This window comes from Zonotrichia leucophrys, chromosome 5 (assembly GCF_028769735.1).
Source record: "Zonotrichia leucophrys gambelii isolate GWCS_2022_RI chromosome 5, RI_Zleu_2.0, whole genome shotgun sequence".
Classification (NCBI taxonomy): domain Eukaryota; kingdom Metazoa; phylum Chordata; class Aves; order Passeriformes; family Passerellidae; genus Zonotrichia; species Zonotrichia leucophrys.
This window is the reverse complement of record NC_088175.1, coordinates 59243301-59259219: the sequence shown is the minus strand read 5'-3', so window position 1 is coordinate 59259219 and position 15919 is coordinate 59243301. Positions and strand designations below refer to the sequence as shown.

Genomic DNA, 15919 nt, shown 5'->3' with positions numbered 1-15919 from the left:
GGTTTTTTCTTTATTTCAGGATCTTGTGGCAGCTGGGAATCAGTTGTGTAAAGAAGAGATTCGTGTTTGAGGCACAGAAGGCAAAATTAGGTTTAAGGGGTATAAAATAACTTTATAACAAGACTGGGCAGCTGGATCCAAGTTCACAGAGGGCAGGGTTAGATGGGGAATTGGGAATTCTTGGCTGGGGAGCTGTGGAATAGAATTGCCAGAGCTGCCGTGGCTGCCCCTGGATCCCTGGCAGTGCCCAGGCCAGGCTGGACATTGGGGCACCCTGGGATGGTGGGAGGTGTCCCTGCCATGGCAGGAGAGGAACAGGATGATCCTGAAGGTCCTTTCAAACTCAGACCATCCTGGGATTCTCCTTGATTTGGAGGAAGCCCTCAGAGCCCCCCAGTGTTTGGGAGGTGCTCCCTGGGCTTTGGAAGGGGCTGTGCCTTTATTTCAAAGCAACAGAATTCAGCCCAGAGATGTTTCTGTCTTGCCACCCCGCTTGTCCTGTGAATACCAATGTGAGTGAGTTTCTGGAGGTGATTTACATGGGATTTGTGTGGGGAGAGAAGGGGATTTCCCTGGATTGTCTTCCTCACAAATCTTTTGGCTATAGTTTGAGATCTGGTGAGCACTTTCCTGACTCAGAGGCTGCCAGGGAAAACTGAGCATGGAGACCAAGCCCTGAGTGCTTCATTTTGCTTTTTAAGGTGGGATGGTTTGTCTGGGGGGGATTTTTAGTAGCACAAGAGCCCTGCTGAGCCAGGATGAGTTCATTGTGGCCCTTCCTGTATGGGCACATGCTGAGGTTGCCTGGTTTGGGTGTTCTGGTCTAGTTTAGCCTGGGGAACCAAAGCTGGGATTAATCCCATGAGGTGAGATAAAAGCAGAGAGGAGGGCAGCAGCTTTTCCTTGCCCTTCCCTGGTGGGTGTGGGCTGCTCCCTGCTCAGTGCCCCAGGCAGGGTGAGCGGCTGCAGGCAGTGACTCCAGCACTCATTTATCCATCACATGTTCGGGGTCGGTAACGTCAGAGCAGTGACTCACCCAGGCCCTGAGTAACTCCCAGGTGCCCACAGGGAAGGTTTCGCTCCAGTGCTGGCAGGAATTGCCTTGCCTTGGCACTCCTCCCTCCCTCATGGCAAACACGGAGTCTGGGATTCCACAGAGCTGCCAGCTTGGCAGCAATAGCAATTCCCACCCTAACTCCAGAGGAAAACGTGTGAGAAACGTGAAAAATGTGTGAATTTGCAGCACTGCAATCCAGAGCTATCCTGCTTTTGCTGGGATTCATTTTTAGGCCCAGCTTTCCATGAAAAAAATCCTAATTTGTGATATCTGCTGGGTTCCAGGACGAAGGAGGAAATGATGAATCGGACTCCATGTTCTTAGAAGGCTAATTTATTATGATATGATAAATAATATGATATGAGATATGCTATATGATATGTGATATGCTATATGATATATGGGTACTATATTATATTACTATATTATATTACATTCTATTCTATTATATTATATTCTTGTTATATTATTGTTACATTGTATTTATCATTATTACATTATATTTAATATTTAATATATGTATAATTTAATATATTTAATTTAAACATATATTTAATATATTTAATGTTATTATTACATTCTATATTATTATTACATTATACTAAGACTATACTAAAGAATAGAGAAAGGATACAGACAGAAGGCTACAAAAAATGATAATGAAAACTCCTGACTCCTTCCAGAGCCCCCAACACAGTCTGGCTGTGATTGGTCATTAAGTTAAAACAATTCACCTGAAACCAATGAAACAATCACCTGTGGGTAAGCAATGCCCAAACCACATTGCAAAGCAGCAAAACACAAGAGAAGCAAATCAGATAATTATTGTTTTCCTTTTTCTCTGAGGCTTCTCAGTTTCCCAGGAGAAGAACCCTGTGCAAAGAGGATTTTTCAGCCACTGTGATGGTGACACTGATTCTCTGAATTGCTCTGGCCAGGTGCAGCAGCAGGTTCACCCCAACCTGTCAGCCAAGGAGGATTCCCTGTACTACATTGAGGAGCTGATCCTGCAGCTGCTGAACAAGCTGTGCATCGCCCAGCCACGCACCGTGCAGGACGTGGAGGTGGGAATGGGGCCAGGAACCAGCCTGGGCTCTGGAATGGCTGATATTGTTGGGGGTGGTTTGGGCAATGCAGGCTGCAAACCCACAGGGCTGAATTTGCAGCTCCCTGGGACAAAGGAGGAAATGATGAATCTGACTCCGTGTTCTTAGAAGGCTAATTTATTATATTATGTGATATTATATTATAGTATAGTATATTACAATATAGTATAGTATATTACAGCATATTACAGTATAGTATATTACAGTATAGTATAGTATATTACAGTATAGTATATTATAGTATGGTATATTACAGCATATTACAGTATATTACAGTATAGTATATTACAGTATATTATAGTATAGTATATTACAGCATATTACAGTATATTACAGTATAGTATATTACAGTATATTACAGTATAGTATATTACAGTATATTACAGTATAGTATATTACAGTATAGTATATTACAGCATATTACAGTATATTACAGTATAGTATATTACAGTACAGTATATTACAGTATAGTATATTATAGTTTAGTATATTACAGTATAGTATATTACAGCATAGTATATTACAGTATAGTATATTACACTAAATAATACAGAAAGGATACAGCCAGAAGGCTTAACAAGAATGATAATGAAAACTCCTGACTCTCTCTTCCAGAGTCCCAACACAGCTGGCTGCTATTGGCCATTAAGTAAAAACAATTCACATGAAACCAATCAAGCAATGTCCAAACCACATTCCAAAGGAGCAAAACACAGGAGAAGCAAATCAGATCATTCTTGTTTATTTTTCTCTGAGGGTTCTCAGCTTCCCAGGAGAAGAAATCCTGGCAAAGGGATTTTTGAAAAAATGTGACAGTGACACTCAGAGCTTCCTGCCATGACTTTGTGGCTGCCCCTGGATCCCTGGCAGTGCCCAGACCAGGCTGGATGGGTTTGGAGCAGCCTGGGATGGTGCAGGGTGTCCCATGGCAGGGATTGGAACTGGATGAGCTTTAATGTCCCTTCCAACCCAAACTATTCTGGGATTCTCTCATTCTATTTAGATTTTTAAAGCAAATTTAACTGGAAAATCATTTTTTTTTACCCAGTGCTTCAGGATGGAAATTGTGGGAATTTTCCCTCATGGAATGTGGGGAATGGAAAATCCACAATTAGGATTTGGGAAGGAAGCTGCCCAGTCCTGCTCCATTCCCAGCCCAGGAGCTGCTTTAGCTGCACCTGTGGTTTAGAGAATCTGAGCTTGGAGCTGCTGTAAATTCCTCCTGTAAATACAAAATGCTTTGAAGGATTTCCTGCTGTTGAATCTACAATGAATTTAAGAAATTTTCCTACTTTTTTGACATCACTATGCAAGAAAAAAATTTAAATATTTCAATGAAAGGTTACTGTTGTCAGGCCTGGGTTGTGCAGCTGAGGGAATAGAGTTGGATGTTCCTGGGACTTTAGGTCACAGGATTTTGCAGCCCTCATCCACGAATTTGATGGCTGCTTTGGTATGGTGATAGCTTATGTGAATTTCAAAAATAGATATTCATATATATTAAAAATCATATATATATATTATAATATATAGTATATGTATATACATATACATAAAATATGTGTATATATATATAAAAGAATATAAATTATATGAGTGTGACAATTATTATATGTCTGTATTAATATAAATTATTTGTGCGTGTCTTGGAAATGAAAGAAAATTTTATATATAGGTAAATTTATATACTTATATAGTTTAATATATATGTATGTATTTTTAACATTATATATATGTATGACGTGTATATATTTATTTTAATAATGTATATTTATAAATAATTATTTATATTTATATGGGTATATGTATGTATATATGTATTGGCCCAATAATTGCCCAAAGGGTTTTAGGTTTTTATTAGATGCCCTTTATTCAACATTAATTATTAATTTATGGGCATTTTTAATACTGGTGCATGAACATTATTATATCACTAAATTAAAAGTAAAATTTAATAGTTCTTAAGAGCCCTTGGGATTGGATCTGCTCCTCAGCTGTTCTTAGCTGTAAAGGGAAACCATGAGAGCTGTGATCTCTGAAGTTTATCCTCAGATATTTACATAACAGCCTGCAGCTAATGGAACTGTTTGTCCAAGATGTTGTCCTTAAGTATTTGCCAGATCAAGGTCTAAAAATCTCAAATTAAAAATGTTTTAAAAGTAGAAGCATCCCTTCAAATGGTTCCTGAAGGGACAGAGGGAAGCAGTGTTGGAGCACAGCAGGTTTGTCTTAGGTTGGATGTTGGGAAGGAATTCCTGGCTGGGATGGAATTCCCAGAGCCTGGCACAGTGGGAGGTGGCACTGGATGGGATTTAACTCCCTTCCAACCCAAGCCAGCCTGGAACTCCATGATTTTAAGCTGGAACTCCATGATTTTAAGCTGGAACTCCATGATTTTAAGCTGGAGAATGGCTGAATGCCACCTTAGCTGCATTTTTCTAGGACCTGAAGGAAGGGTCATTTGGGGGCTGCTCTCCAGGAGGGAATGTCACCCTGTGTCACCCTGTGTCACCCTGGGGGCTGATCAGAAAGCTGGCATTAAATGGACCCTGCAAAGGTTTAAAAGCTGCCTCTAAGAAAATCTGCTTCTCTGTTAGGTCTTGGCATATGTGCAAAAGTCATTCAGTCAAAGGGACACAAATATTTCACCGTTTTTTTCCAGCTCTTCCTTCGGCTTTTCATTCCTGCCATAAACTTGATCTGATGTAGGGCAAGTTACACTATTTTCTGAAATAGCAACAATATCAATTTGGGGTTTTTTGTGGGCTGTAAAGTGTTCAGCACTTCCTGATGGTGTTTGTATTTTGGGATCCTGGCTCACAGAATAGTCTGGGTTGGAAGGGATCTTAAAAACCATCCATATCCAACTCCTACCATGGCAGGAACATCTCCCACTGGAGGTGGAGACTGAAACCTCCCTGCTGCTCTTGAAAAGATCAGAGATTTTAGGAGATTGGAAGGATCCTTGGTGCTCAGGGAAGGGAGCTTGTTCAGCATTGCTGAGAGAGAGAAGCCAGGCTGGGTAAGGAGAGAACAATTAGGAGGAGGTGTTGCAAGCACTGAGGAGGAGGAGAATCGCCTGTCCTGGAGGGGAAGAATTTGCTGTGCTGTTGTGTTGAAGCCTCCGTGGTGGCTGTGGCTGGGCTCAGAGCTGTGTGTGTTTCAGGAGCGGGTGCAGAAGACGTTTCCCCACCCCATAGACAAGTGGGCCATCGCTGACGCGCAGTCGGCCATCGAGAAGCGGAAAAGGAGGAACCCCCTCCTGCTCCCTGTGGACAAAATCCATCCCTTACTGAAGGTACCTCTCACCTCTCCTGCCCCCCAGCATCACCTTTCGTGTATTTCTTTAATTTGTGTGAAATTTAAGAAGTTTTTCTCCTTGGCAGAGGGAGTAAAGAATCACCATAAATCTGAATTTATTATATTGTGTAGTGAAAGTAAATCCTTAAATTCATCATCAGTACATCAGTGTGTTAATCCATTACTCTACTTTGAAATAGGATTAGTTAGTTTTTAACATAAACAAAACTCAAATACTTCCCTGCTTCAGCAGGGCTGCTTTGATGCCTTTATTTGTTTCAAAATGCTGCAGAAGCCAAAATAGAAGAGGGAACAGCAGATCCTGTTCCTTGTGTACTGTCAACCAAGATGTGGCAGTGTCCTTTCAGTCCCTGCTGAATGTCACTGCTGCCTCAGGTTTAAAAATCAAGAGACCTGCAGAGGTGTTTCCAGCTGTTGAGAAAACTTTATTGGAGCATAAGCAGAAATTAAAGCACTTTTCAGGTCTCCTTGCTGTGTTCACTTACACAACATCTCAGTTCCTGAGGGTTAATGAGAGGGGGAGGATGTCAAGAGAGGAAACAGCATTAAATAACATCTTCCTAAACACCACTGGTGAAATCTGGTGTAGAAGTGTGAAATCAGGCCCAGAATCTGATTTTTAGAGGATGCACCAACGCACAATGAGAGCAAGTCTGCCTTATTCAAATGCACAAGGTCAGCTGCATTTATTGGCAGGTGAAAGGCTGCAGGGTGCAAGCTGTGCAGGACATGGAGCACCTTCCCAGGGATAATGTCCTACATTCATCCTGGGTTTTCTCTCTTCAGACTCCCATTACTAAAGTTCCATTATTTTATGGAGTGCTGAGTGCTCAGTTGCTGTGGCAGGGGGTGGAGGAGATGATCTTTAAGGTCCCTTCCCACCCAAACCATTCCATGATTCCTTGAAAGTGAAACCTACTCTGTTCTCAAGAGTCCACATTGGGGTCAGAGTCCTGCAATAAGCACAGACAGAGAGGGAAATTTAAATACAGAATAATTCCACTGGAGTCCCTTCCTTAAATGAATTCTATTTTTAGGACTGTCATTTTTAGAGGAGGGATTATTTCAAGTTCTGTAGCTTTTCCTCTCTGAAAACACTGCAGAATAACACAAGTATTTACAAGCATCTCCTTCCAGGCAGATTTCCAATTTCCATTTGATGTCTCAGCTCTGGGTGTTCCATTAGTGTAAATTATCACCACAGCCAAAATCCATTTCAGTAGAAAATTCAATGTGTTTATTGTCATTCTAGATGAATTTCTGGAATAAATTCCATTTGTTTTGTGTTGTTTTCCCTTTGCAGGAGGTCCTGGGCTACAAGGTGGATTACCATGTCTCTCTGTATATCGTGGCTGTCTTGGAATACATCTCAGCTGACATTTTAAAGCTGGCTGGAAATTACGTGTTCAATATCCGACACTTTGAGATCTCCCAGCAGGACATTAAAGTATCCATGTGTGCTGATAAGGTAAGGCCTTGGCATTCAAGCAGTATTTAGAGGTGATTTGTTCCATTTGATTTGATCTGGAAGGTGTGTTCAGAGGAGGATCAGAGGGAGAGCCTGCTTTGACTCAAAGGCAAAGCTTCTCTCCTTGTTCATGGCAGATCTCTCACAGCAAAAATTCAAGTCAAAGGCAAAGCTTCTCTCCTTGTTCATGCCAGACCTGTCACAGCAAAAATTTAAAGGCAAAGCTTCTCTCCTTCTTCATGGCAGATCTGTCACAGCAGAAATTTAAGTTGAGCCTGCCTAAATTTTGGAGCAGCAGGAGCCTTTACAAGCTTAAGGCCAGAAATTGATGTTGTCCTTCATTTCTCTGCTGTCACACCCTCCTGATGTCACTTTGTCGTGGCAGCTCTCCTTCCTAACACAGAAAAGACCTTTAGTTTTCATGCCCATTAAAATGAGAAACATTTTTGTTCGGTTTTATCTTCAGCAGGAGGTTTTGTCCAAGGCTTATGCAAGATTCCTTGTTTTCCAAGTTGATTCTGCATGAATTGTAACTTGTTTTCTAGGTCGTGCTCACTTCCAAGGGGGAAAATGGCTTTGGCAAGTGCTGCAGCCTCCTGCTGCCAAAGTTGAAATATTACTCCCTTGTGAAAGTGAACACAGCAAGGATTGTATTAAAAACCCCGAGGATTTCTCTGAACACACTGAAATGGCTGAGCTGGGGCCACGTGTGAAGGCCTGGCTGGGTGTAATTTCTGCATTTCTTTGGCAGGTTTTGATGGATATGTTTGATCAGGATGAGATTGGCTTGGTTTCTCTGTGTGAGGATGAGCCCTCTTCTTCTGGGGAGCTCAACTACTACGAGCTGGTGAGAAATGAGATTGCAGAGGAGAGGCAGTACCTGAGGGAGCTCAACCTGATCATCAAAGTATTCCGGGAGGCTTTTCTGTCCAACAGGAGACTCTTCACACCTCACGTGAGTCCTTCATTGATCAGCAGTGCTAATTGCTCCATTAGCAGCCAGAACTTACCCATTTTGCATTTACTGGGTTGGAGGTGAAGTCAAATTTGATTTATTGGCTGTCAGTGAATAATGAGAGTTGGCTGTGTGTGAAATCCAGTGGGGGAATTGCCATTAATGGGAGTGGAGTTTAATGGGAACAATTCCCTGTCAGATCCAGCAGCAGCTGGATTATTTTGGTCATTTAGGTAATAATTTCACTTCTGCTTAAGACATAAATTAAGTCATCTACCTGCATGTGCAGTGAGTGCTTGAACTGACATTTACAGGCTGCCCCTTATCTGGAGAAATTCCAATCAAAGCAGCCTCTGGCTGTGGATTCTCTATGTGTGAAGGAGTTGGAGAAATGATTGAAATATTTGATTGGAATTGTCCTTGTGGCAAATTCTGTTCTCAGGAGGAGTAAGGAGAGATTGATTCTCCCTTCCTGTGGGCAAGGAGAAGGGGACAGAAGCTGAACTGGGATTTGCAGGTGGTACCAGCAGGTTCAAAAGAGGCAGCAGGAGCCATTGCCATCCCAGCTGGGTGTGGAAGTCCTTAGGAGCTGATGGAATTGTGCAGATGTGGGGTGGAATTCCAGTGAAGATGGTGGGAGCAGAAGGGAGCCTTGTTGGGAGCTGAGGAATATTCTTTTGGGAATGAAAAATTTCAGGGTTTGATGTTCCCACAAGAGGGTTCCCATGCTCTGGGCACTGCCTGGAGGTCAGTGGGAGGTTGGGGCAGAGAAATTTGAATTCAGAGAGGGAATCCAAGGCACTGAGCTGGGGAAGGGGCTCCTCATGGAGTGTGGGGAATGGAAAATCCACAGTTAGGATTTGGGAAGGAAGCTGCCCAGTCCAGCTCCATTCCCAGCCCAGGAGCTGCTTTAGCTGCACCTGTGGTTTGGAGCATCTGAGCTTGGAGCTGCTGTAAATTCCTCCTGTAAATCAGCTCCAGAATAAATCAGCTCCTTCCTGCTGTGCTGGGGGGGACAAGGAGGAGCAGGGAGGGCAGGAATGCTTTTCCAGCAGTTCCTGGGAAGGATGCTCTGAAATTGGGCAAGGCTGGATGTGCTCAGGGAAGCCTGGAGGGCTGGGAACACCACGGAGCTTCACTTTTCCTGCTTTCTGTTGGAACCCTGGGAATTGCTGAGAATTCCAGACTTTCTGTGCTGCCAGGCTCTGACCCCCAGGAGAACCCTGCACTGACCTGAGGCCGTGGAGAAGCTTCCAGAATGGAATGACAGAGCTGGGATTGTGGGTGTGGGGTTTGGATAGAAGTGTGTGATATCACAGGGTGGGAAACTCAGAGTTTGGGGTTTAGAATACAGGAATATACATAAAACAAGATGGAGGTTTGAGGGTGGAGGCTGCTCCTTCTTCTTCACCTTCTTCTCCGTGGGTTTGGGTGGTTTTGTGTAATTGGATTTAAAAAGTCCCCATTGCAGCCATGGGTGGTTGGTTATTGGGTTAAAAGTGAAAATAATTGAGGTGTCATTTAATTGGACAGTTTATCCTTAAAAGGCCTTGTAAAGAGAGAGAGATGGGGCTCCATTTTTAGTTTGTTGGAGTGAAGTGCTGCAGAGCTCAGGGTCTGTGAGACTGTAACAAAGATATGAACTAATAAACACCTGAGTCCAAACACAAAATTCCATGTAGTTGTTTAATCCCAACCTTGGCCAAAAAGAAGTTAAGACTCAACACCTCTCCATTTACCTCCTGCTTCAGACAAAACCCACTGCAATATTCACATGCTCCAAATAAATGATCCCAGGCAGGACTCAGCCCTGTTCTGTGCTTGCAGGACATTGATGTGATATTCAGCAACATCTCGGACATCCACGAGCTGACAGTGAAGCTTTTGGGCCTGATTGAGGACACTGTGGAAATGACAGATGAAAGCAGCCCTCACCCCCTGGCTGGCAGCTGCTTTGAGGACCTGGCAGAGGTTTGGTGTTTCATTTGGTTGGTTTAGGGGGTTTTTATGTTTATTTTTATTAAATCACTCAAATTGGGTGTAGTGGTTTTGTGCTGGTGTTCACAGGGGTTCTTGGATGAGGGAAGAGACGAGGATCTGACTCCATGTTTCAGAAGGCTGATTTATTATTTTATGATATATATTATATTAAAACTATACTAAAAGAATAGAAGAAAGGATTTCATCAGAAGGCTGGCTAAGAATAGAAAAAGAAACAATGATAACAAAGAGAGAGCCAGCTGACTGTGATTGGCCATTAATCAGAAACAACCACATGAGACCAATCCCAGATGCACCTGTTGCATTCCACAGCAGCAGATAATCAATGTTTACATTTTGTTCTTGAGGTTTCTCAGCTTCTCAGGAGAAAAAAAATCTTAAGGATTCTTCAGGAAATATTGTGGCTCCATGGTTTTGGTTCACCAGTTTGAGATTTCGCCAGTTTTGAGATTTCCAGCCAGTGCATCCAGGAGTGTGGAGGGTTCAGTGCTGCCCAATCCCAGCACCCAGTTCCTGCTGGGAGGGAGGATTGGGAGAAAGGCAAAGCTCAAAACCTTAAAAGGGTCTAAACAAAACTTTATTAACAGTAACTAAAAGAAAGAGTGATAATAATCACAACAAAACCTTCAGAGCACTTCTCCTCCCCCACAACCTTTTCTATCCCACTGACAATGTGAAGAAACAAAGTGAGTGAATGGCAAATTTTTGGTTTTATCTGAAAATTATGATGTTCATTTAAAAAATTAAAGTTTTTATTTATATATTATTTTATTTTTGTTCTATTTATATTAATTAAACTTTTGTATTAACTTTGAATTTTACTTTTATGTATCCTCCATTTTTAAGATCTGAATGTTGCATGAACACCCCAGCACCACCTGGAGAATAATTACAATTTTGTGGCTGTAAAAAACAGTGATTTTTGGGCACAGGTGCCACTCATTTAGGAAAAGACCATAAAGATAAAGTTTTCCTGGCATTGCTTCAATAACCACTCATGTAGGAAAGTCCAGCTGACCAAATCTTAGCAGTTATTGAAGCATAATTGCTTTGTAATGATAAGGAGAAGTGTTTGATCAATGGATTAAAGCAGTTATGATATTGAAACTATTAAAATAACCCTTAAATTTGAAATAGTGCAGCATTATCCTGGAAAAAAATCAGATTTTATTGCAAAAGCTGCTCTGAGTCATCCAGTGCCTTAATGGAAACAAATCCTTTTCAGTGAGTGAAAATCTCATCTGATTTTTCATTCACTGAAAAACTTGAAGGGGAAATGAAGTCCAGATTATTTTTCCAAGCTTTTTATGAAGGTAATATATTTGAATTTATGAATTCAGTTAGTATGGGGCAAGACCTGCTCAGTGAGTGAGCTGTTGGTGTGATCATGTCCCGGCTGAGATCATCTTTGTGTCAGTGTTTGCAGAAGGAATCATTAAAGGGAGATAGCAGAGTGAAGTGTTTATTTGCTCTGCTTATCTCCCTGCCAGCATTGTTCATTTAGTGTTGCCATTAAAAAGGTCCTTCAACTTCTTGGGAAGGATAATTAAAACCAAACAAGCCTTGCAAGCTGGAGTCTTCCTGCTTTGTCTGTTTTTTTCGGCATCAGCTCCCTGGAAGGTTTAAAAACATAAATATTGTCGTGGTTTTGAGATAAGGAAGTGTGGGGGAAATAAAACATTGGTTTTGTGTGTGGGAAAAATAAAATATTTTTTGCTGGTGTGGAGGAAATTCAGAAACACCCAGAAGTGGGAAATGGATGGTTGAGGACAGGGCAGAAAGTTTCTGAAGGGATCTTCTCAGGGCAGCTGATGGAACAAGGGGTTGTCAGTAGGTTGTAAATTCATTTTCTGCTGTTTGTGTTTCCATCAGAGGAGTTTTAAGTATCCACAAAGGTGTTGTAGTGTGTTGTAATGTCCTGTTTTAGACTTCTGGGTCCCGGGTCCCTCCCCAGGTGTGGCAATATCTGTTCCCCTTCCCCCTTGCCCCCATGCTGAGTGAGTCCTGTCAGTCAGGCTTAACATTCCAGCAAAGGCGTCGTGTGGTTGGTTGAATTCAAAGGATGCCCCTCAGGCCCAGAGGTCATTGGCCTGTCCAGCTGTCATTCTCCCCTGAGACCCCGCCCCCCCACCTGGTTGGTGGCTCACCTGTCCCCTCCCCACCCCCTGAGCTTAAAAGGTGACCCCAGCCATGTGCTCGGGATTCTGTTGGAGGTCTCCCCAAGACTCAGACCTCTATAACCATGGAATAAACCACTGCATATAACCCTCCGGCAGAATCCCTCCTTTTTTCTCTTCACCTTCGCCTGAAGCCTCTTCCTGAGGTAAACAGAGCTCCTAACAAGCCTGGACTTGTTTGGTGCCCAGCTGAGACCACCAGCAAGCCAAAGGTGTCTCTGGGGTGATACAGCACAGCTGTGCCTTGGCTCAGCAGCGAGGGTCACACTGGCCCAGGCACAATCTAACTGGTGATACTGGGATTCATATTCCAATACAAAGGAACAAAGGTGGGAGCAGTGCACACAGCCAGGGGGGAAATGGGCAAAGCCCAGTCCAGGCCCACATCCTGCCCTGGGATCCTTACAGGGACATCAGGGCGGTGCTGCCACAGAATCCCAGAAGGGTTTGGGTGGGCAGGGACCTCAAACCCCACCCAGTGCCACCCCTGCCATGGCAGGGACACCCCCACTGTGTCCCAGGGTGCCCCAGTGTCCAGCCTGGCCTTGGCACTGCAGGGATGCAGGGGCAGCCACAGCTGCTCTGGCAATTCCAGCCCAGCCAGGAATTCCCAATTCCCAATCTCCCATCCATCCCTGCCCTCCTTCAGCCAAAAGCCATCCCTTTCAATATTCCAGAATTCCATATTTCAGTCACTTTTGCAGCATTTCAAGCATAAAACCCTTTTAAAATCATTCATCTCTTTAGGAAGATCCCTAATGCAGTTCATTTTAATCTCATGTTCATAAAACAAACCCAGAACATAAAAACACTGATTGAAGTCTGAGTGGAAGAAACTGAAAGCAATTGTAAATGCAGTAAAAATATAAAATAATTCCAGAAGACAGCCGAGAGTCAGGAAATGCTGGCCTGGCTCCTGCAGTTGCACTGGGACTGGAGCCTTCAGCAGTGTTCAAACAAGCTTTGGTGGGGTTGGCATTCCCAAATCCAGAGCCTGGCAAGCCCTGGGGGGAAGAGAGGGATGTGCTGAGGCCAGCAGTGACTCAGGAGTGAATCAGTCCCTGCAGGGCCTGGGATCAGCCTGACAGGCCCTGGCACAGCCCAGCTGGGAGCCAGGGATGATCCTGCAACAGGAGTGATTCCTGTAGGGATTCCTGCAGCTAGGGATGATCCCTGTGCAACCAGGAGTGATTCCTGCAACCAGGAGTGATTCCTGTAGGGATTCCTGCAGCCAGGGATGATCCTGCAACCAGGAGTGATCCCTGTAGGGATTCCTGCAGCTAGGGATGATCCCTGTGCAACCAGGAGTGATTCCTGCAGGGATTCCTGCAGCCAGGAGTGATCCATGTAGGGATCCTGCAACCAGAAATGATTCCTGCAGCCAGAAATGATCCCTGTGACCAGGAATGATTCTTGCAGGGATTCCTGCAGCCAGGAGTGATCCTGCAGCCAGGAGTGATTCCTGCAGCCAGGAATGATCCTGCAGCCAGGAGTGATTCCTGCAGGGATTCCTGCAGCCAGGAATGATCCCTGCAACCAGGAGTGATTCCTGCAGGGATTCCTGCAGCCAGGGATGATCCTGCAGCCAGGAATGATTCCTGCAGGGATTCCTGCAGCCAGGAGTGATTCCTGCAGGGATTCCTGCAGCCAGGAATGATCCCTGTGCAACCAGGAGTGATTCCTGCAGGGATTCCTGCAGCCAGGAGTGATCCTGCAGGGATTCCTGCAGCTAGGGATGATCCCTGTGCAACCAGGAGTGATTCCTGCAGGGATTCCTGCAGCCAGGAATGATTCCTGCAGCCAGGAATGATCCCTGTCACCAGGAATGATCCCTGCAGGGATTCCTGCAGCCAGGAATGATTCCTGCAGGGATTCCTGCAACCAGGAATGATTTCTGTGCAACCAGGAATGATTCCTGCAGGGATTTCTGCAGCCAGGAATGATCCCTGTGCAGCCAGGAATGATCCCTGCAAACAGAAGTTATTCCATTCCTGTAGGGATTCCTACAACCAGAAATGATTCCTGTTCAGGCAGAAATGATTCCTGCAGGGATTCCTGCCACCAGAAATTAGTCTTGTGTAGGCAGAAATGATTCCTGTGCAGCCAGAAATTATTCCTGCAGCCAGAAATTATTCCTGCAACCAGAACTGATTCCTACAGGGATCCCTGCAACCAGAAATGATTCCTGAAACCAGAAATTATTCCTGTACAGCCAGAAATGATTCCTGTGGGATCCCTGTGCAGCCAGAAGTGATTCCTGTGGGATTTCTGCAATCAGAAATTATTCCTGCAGGGATTTCTGTACAGTCAGAAATTATTCCTGTGGGATCCCTATACAGGCAGAAATTATCCCTACAACCAGAAATTATTCCTGTACAACCAGGAATGATTCCTGTGAGATTCCTGCAATCAGAAATTATTCCTGTGGGATCCCTGTACAGCCAGGAATGATCCCTGCAATCAGAAATGATCCCTGCAACCAGAAATTATTCCTGTAGGATTCCTACAACCAGAAATTATTGCTGCCATCAGAAATTATCCCTGTGCCTCCAGGTTTCCCTCCCATCCTGCTGTAGCTGATCCTGTGCAGTCACAGCTCCATACCCCAAACAAAACCAGAATTTTTGCTTCCAAACTCTTGATGGCACTTGAGGATTTTCACTGGAATATGTGATATTTTCACTGGAAAAGTGTCCCAAGTTTGTACATTGTCCATCCCTATGGACAGAGGGAGGTAAAATTGCCATTCCTTGTGAAATGGGGAGAAAAGCAAAAACTTCTCTTGGTCCCCACTGCTTCAGTACAACAAACTTTGTGTTGGCCATAAAGATGGGGAGGTTGAGCAATTCCAAGAAAATTTTGGGCATTTAAAAGCTGGAAGTGAAATAAGATTGTGGTTTATTCAATATTTATTTTGCAAAATCAATATTTTCTTGAAAAGTTCCGTCAGTTTATTCAAGGAAATTGTTGTAGCAGCTGGGACAGAAATAGTTTGGGTCCTTCACTCCTGTTTGTAATTCTGTTTTTATTTAGGAGCAAGCCTTTGATCCATATGAAACCTTGTCCCAGGATATTCTCTCTCCACAATTTCATGAGCATTTTAACAACTTAATGGCCAAACCTGCTGTGGCTCTGCACTTCCAGGTGAGTGCAAATGAGAAATCCTGAATGGTTTAATTCTCATATTTCAAAGGTTGGAATTCTGTCAGTGATTCTTTGCTTCAACCAAAGAAGAAATCCTCAAGGTCCTTCCCCTCCTTCAGCGTGGGATATTTTGATTTTGCCTCTTGTACAAACAGGGCACAGCTCTGACCCATCCAGGGGTGGTTTGCAGGTTTTTTCTCCTCACACCCTGTATGGGAACAGAGGGTGAATTCTCACACTGCCACTTTGATTTTACCTTTTAGAGGCACACAAACACCATATTTTCATTTTCTCCTGTGCATATCCAAGGCCTCCTTCAGCCCTGAGGTTCTTTTTCTGGAATAATTCCTCAGTAATTCCTTTGTCACTGCTGGCCAGCAGGATAATCTGTGATTCTTTTATTGGTTTATTGCTTCTTTCTGCCTGTGCAGCAGATTTATTAATTAAAAATAATTCATAAATTAGGGAATTAAATAATAATATAAATATAGAAATAATTAATAAATTAGGGAATTGTTTTAATTAAAAATAATTTAAAATAACCAGCTGCTCAGGCTGGCTTGGTGTTCAGAAATGCCCTTAGAGAAGCTGCTGAGCAAGTGAGGGGCACTGGTGCTCCCAGTTAAACCCAGTTAAACCCAGTTTAGGGGTACTGGGACATCTCTGCAGGATGAGATCCCTCTGAGCTTT

General features: G+C 43.6%; 1 protein-coding gene across 1 annotated transcript in view; it reads left to right on the top strand.

Moving 5' to 3' along the window:
* Window positions 1-15919, top strand: part of SOS2 (SOS Ras/Rho guanine nucleotide exchange factor 2) — a 57125-nt gene that overhangs the window by 13260 nt on the left and 27946 nt on the right. The window contains exons 2-7 of the mRNA XM_064715917.1: window positions 1996-2121; window positions 5330-5461; window positions 6788-6952; window positions 7704-7907; window positions 9735-9878; window positions 15119-15229. Of these exons, the coding sequence (XP_064571987.1) occupies window positions 1996-2121; window positions 5330-5461; window positions 6788-6952; window positions 7704-7907; window positions 9735-9878; window positions 15119-15229 (882 nt within the window). The remainder of the gene's footprint in view (window positions 1-1995; window positions 2122-5329; window positions 5462-6787; window positions 6953-7703; window positions 7908-9734; window positions 9879-15118; window positions 15230-15919) is intronic.